Source organism: Cebus imitator, unplaced genomic scaffold (genome assembly GCF_001604975.1).
Source record: "Cebus imitator isolate Cc_AM_T3 unplaced genomic scaffold, Cebus_imitator-1.0 Scaffold703, whole genome shotgun sequence".
Classification (NCBI taxonomy): Eukaryota; Metazoa; Chordata; class Mammalia; order Primates; family Cebidae; genus Cebus; species Cebus imitator.
The window spans coordinates 173,441-176,624 of NW_016108018.1; the positions used below are offsets into that span (position 1 = coordinate 173,441).

General features: G+C 53.8%; 1 protein-coding gene across 3 annotated transcripts in view; it reads right to left on the minus strand.

The window, feature by feature from the left end:
* RASA3 (RAS p21 protein activator 3) overlaps positions 1–3,184 on the minus strand; it is a 133,413-nt gene continuing 130,229 nt past the window's right edge. For all 3 annotated transcript variants that reach the window (XM_017518757.2, XM_037735004.1, XM_017518756.2), the window contains one exon: positions 1–1,606. In XM_017518757.2, coding sequence (XP_017374246.1) covers positions 1,531–1,606 — 76 coding nt within the window. In that variant the 3' untranslated portion in view covers positions 1–1,530. The remainder of the gene's footprint in view (positions 1,607–3,184) is intronic.

Sequence of the window (3,184 nt, forward strand, 5' to 3'; positions counted from 1 at the left end):
TCAGAAAGAATAAAACATCTGTTTTAATCGTCCAGTAAAATACATTTCAAATCATTAGTATTTTATAAGCAGAAACATTAAGTTATAAATCCATGTTAAAAATTGCAGCTCAGTGCAGCCCCAATAGCTGTGTGTCCAAGTCTATTTTTATAACATTTTCCTCCACTATTTTTGTGACAACAAATAAAGTCTCCATCTGCCATCTAGATTAAGAGTCTGAACTACAGTATTTTCAAAGAACAGGGAGAAGGTACAAGGATACACGGTGATGTGCATGTAAACGTGCCTCCCACACACCTGCCATCCGCATTCTGGGAGGACGCCCTTCGGGAAAGGCCTCCTCGGCAGTGTGAGGTCTGGAGGGGTCTGCCTGGGCCCCGTTTTTAGGAGGCTCCCCTCCCAACAAAAAAGCAGCCCCAGTACCTGCCCTGCACAGCGTCTGGGGGTTCATAACACAGGTGCAATACTGGCCATGGGCCCTGGAGGGACATCTGCACCCCGAGGCCCCTGTACCTGAAACTGAATTTCTTCCCTTCTCTGATTTTCTGGAGAACCTGCAGCTGCCCTTCCTGAGGCAGGCTCCATTCCCTTGCCCTTGGGCTCTAGCAGCCTTCTCTTTAGTGGGGATAGGTTTTGACGTTCTGAGTTACTTTGTATCAAAGAGCTAATTAAAAATGGTCCTTTAAAAACATTAAGAAAAACAGCTCGAAAAATGCACACTTCTAGTTTAAAAATCTTCCCCGAACTTCCACAGGGGGTGGCAAATGTTAAGTCTAACTTTAAACCCCATTCAACAGCAAAATAACTTGTGCTTCCACATGGGCTCAGCAGACACCGGAGACGCTGGAGCCCACACTGTTCCCTCCAAGGGTCTCTGTGGACAGAACCTGGATCCTCCAAGCACCAAGGGCATCCTCAGATTGGGATTTCTGTGTAGTTCTGCACATCCCAGCCACAAAACTCACCCTTCAGCCAGGAATAAAATCAACCTCAAAAGTGGAACAGGGAGGCCACCTCCCACGGCCACCTGGATGGTAGGCACAGCGGGAGAGTGATGCTCTGAACGTCCCAACGTGATGAAGCCAAAAACCAAGGTGCGGCCAGGAGGCCACAAGGGCGCAGAGCCGCAGAGCCCAGCGCCACACACACCGTGCACACGGGACAGATGTGCACACGGCCTAAGGTGCATATTGCAGCTGACTAGACAAGCCGTGGCTCCCTGAGGCCGGCTGTGGTGTGGCCAGGGCACAGCCCACGCTTCCTGATCCTTCAGCTGATCCCTGGATCCCCACAAACAAGGAGCAAAGAGCACAAAACCAAACGACCACATGGTCCACAAGGCTGGGTGGGCTTTCTGCAGAGGGTGCGGCAGCAGGAGCATTTCCGGGAGAGGGAAACCTTGGCCACTTGTCCGTGGCTGGGGTGGCACGGATCGCTCTGGTGACTCTGCACTCTTCCTTCTCTTCTCCCTCCCAAAGGCTGCAGCTTTGCATGGGTAGCTCACAGGCACCACTGGGCGTGTCCTGCACTTTAAATGGAATGAGTGGAGGTCTCGGACTGCTGCCGGATGTAGTTCTGGAAGCTCTTGTCTCCGATGGGATGCTCCCTGAAAAGGGGAATAGCGGAGGGAATGAGGCACAGCCTCCACTGCCTGGCGCTCACCCGTGCACTGCGGGATCTTTTCCCATTCCTAAATGTGACACACTTACACTGGAATCCACACAAAAAATACAGAGGAGCCAAAGGAAGTACAGTGCCCCTGGAAGCACTCATGGTGAATCTGGTCTGTGTGCACAGGCAGGTGACACGTGCCAGTACGTGCACGTGTGCGCTCCCTGCAGCATGTGTGAGGTACACATACACACTTGGAACATGGAGACGGTATGCTCAGGTGTGCAGAACATGCACTGCAAAGAGGGGGTCCTCAAATGTGGGGAGCATAAACTCTGTCCATCTGTGTGCTGGGACACTCAGCAGGCATGGGCACCTCCTCCCCACATGCACACCTCCCTTGGACCACGTGTGTGCACCTCCTAACCACATGTCTGCCGTGTGTGCACCTGCCATGTGTCCGCCTCCTCCCATGTGTGTGTACTACCATGTGTCTGCCTCCTCCTGTGTGCACCTCCTCTCGTGTGTGCACCTACCACGTGTGTACCTCCTCCATGTGTCCGCACCTCCCATGTGTACATCTCCCATGTGTGTGCACCTCCTCCCACGTGTACCTACCATGTGTCCCTCACGTGTGCACCTCCCACATGTCTGCCTCTGTGTGTATGCCTCCGCCCACATGTGCACCTCCTACGTGTGCGCACCTCCTCCCACATGTATCCGCTTCCTCCCACGTGTACACCTGTGTCCACCTCCTCGCATGTGTGTACCTCCTCCGTGTGTGCACCTACTCCCTCGTGTGCACCTCCTCCCACACGTGCACTTCCTCGCACACGTGTACACCTCCGTGTCCACCTCCTCCCATGTGTGCACCTCCTCCCACGAATGTGCCTCCTCCCACATGTGTGCGCCTCCTGTGTGCACCTCCTCCCACATGTGTACACCTCCGTGTGTCCACCTCCTCTTACGTGTGCACCTCCCCCCATGTGTACACCTCCGTGTCCACCTCCTCCCACGTGTGCCTCCTCCCACATGTATCTGCCTCCTCCCATGTGTGCATCTCCTACGTGTCCACCTCCTCCCATGTGTGTGCACTTCCTCCCATGTTTTGTCACCTCCTACTATGTGTGCCATGTTTACACCTTCTATTACAACAAACCGCATCATGCTTCACATGTTTTCAACCCACTGACTTTTGGCCATGAGGTTGATGGGCCTGAAGCAACATATTTGGAAGGCAAATGGGGTTCCATCCCTAGAATGGTGTCAAGAGGGATGTAATGCGATGAGGTCAGAGGTGAAGTCACAGTACTCGGGATCCTGCAGGCTCAGTCCCCTGAGCAACTCAGTCCATATCAGGGCCACAAGTACCTGTCACTCTCCCAGAGCCTCACCGCTGCCCTTCCCTTCCCAGACCAGACCCACAGGGTGGAAGGAAGGAAAGAAGGGTTAAGAAGGAAGAAAGGGAAGGAGGGAGAGAGAAGGGGGAGAAGGAGAGAGGAGGTAGATGGAAGTGAGGGGAGAGAAGGAGAGAGGAGGTAGATGGAGGCGAGGGGGGAGAAGGAGAGAGGAG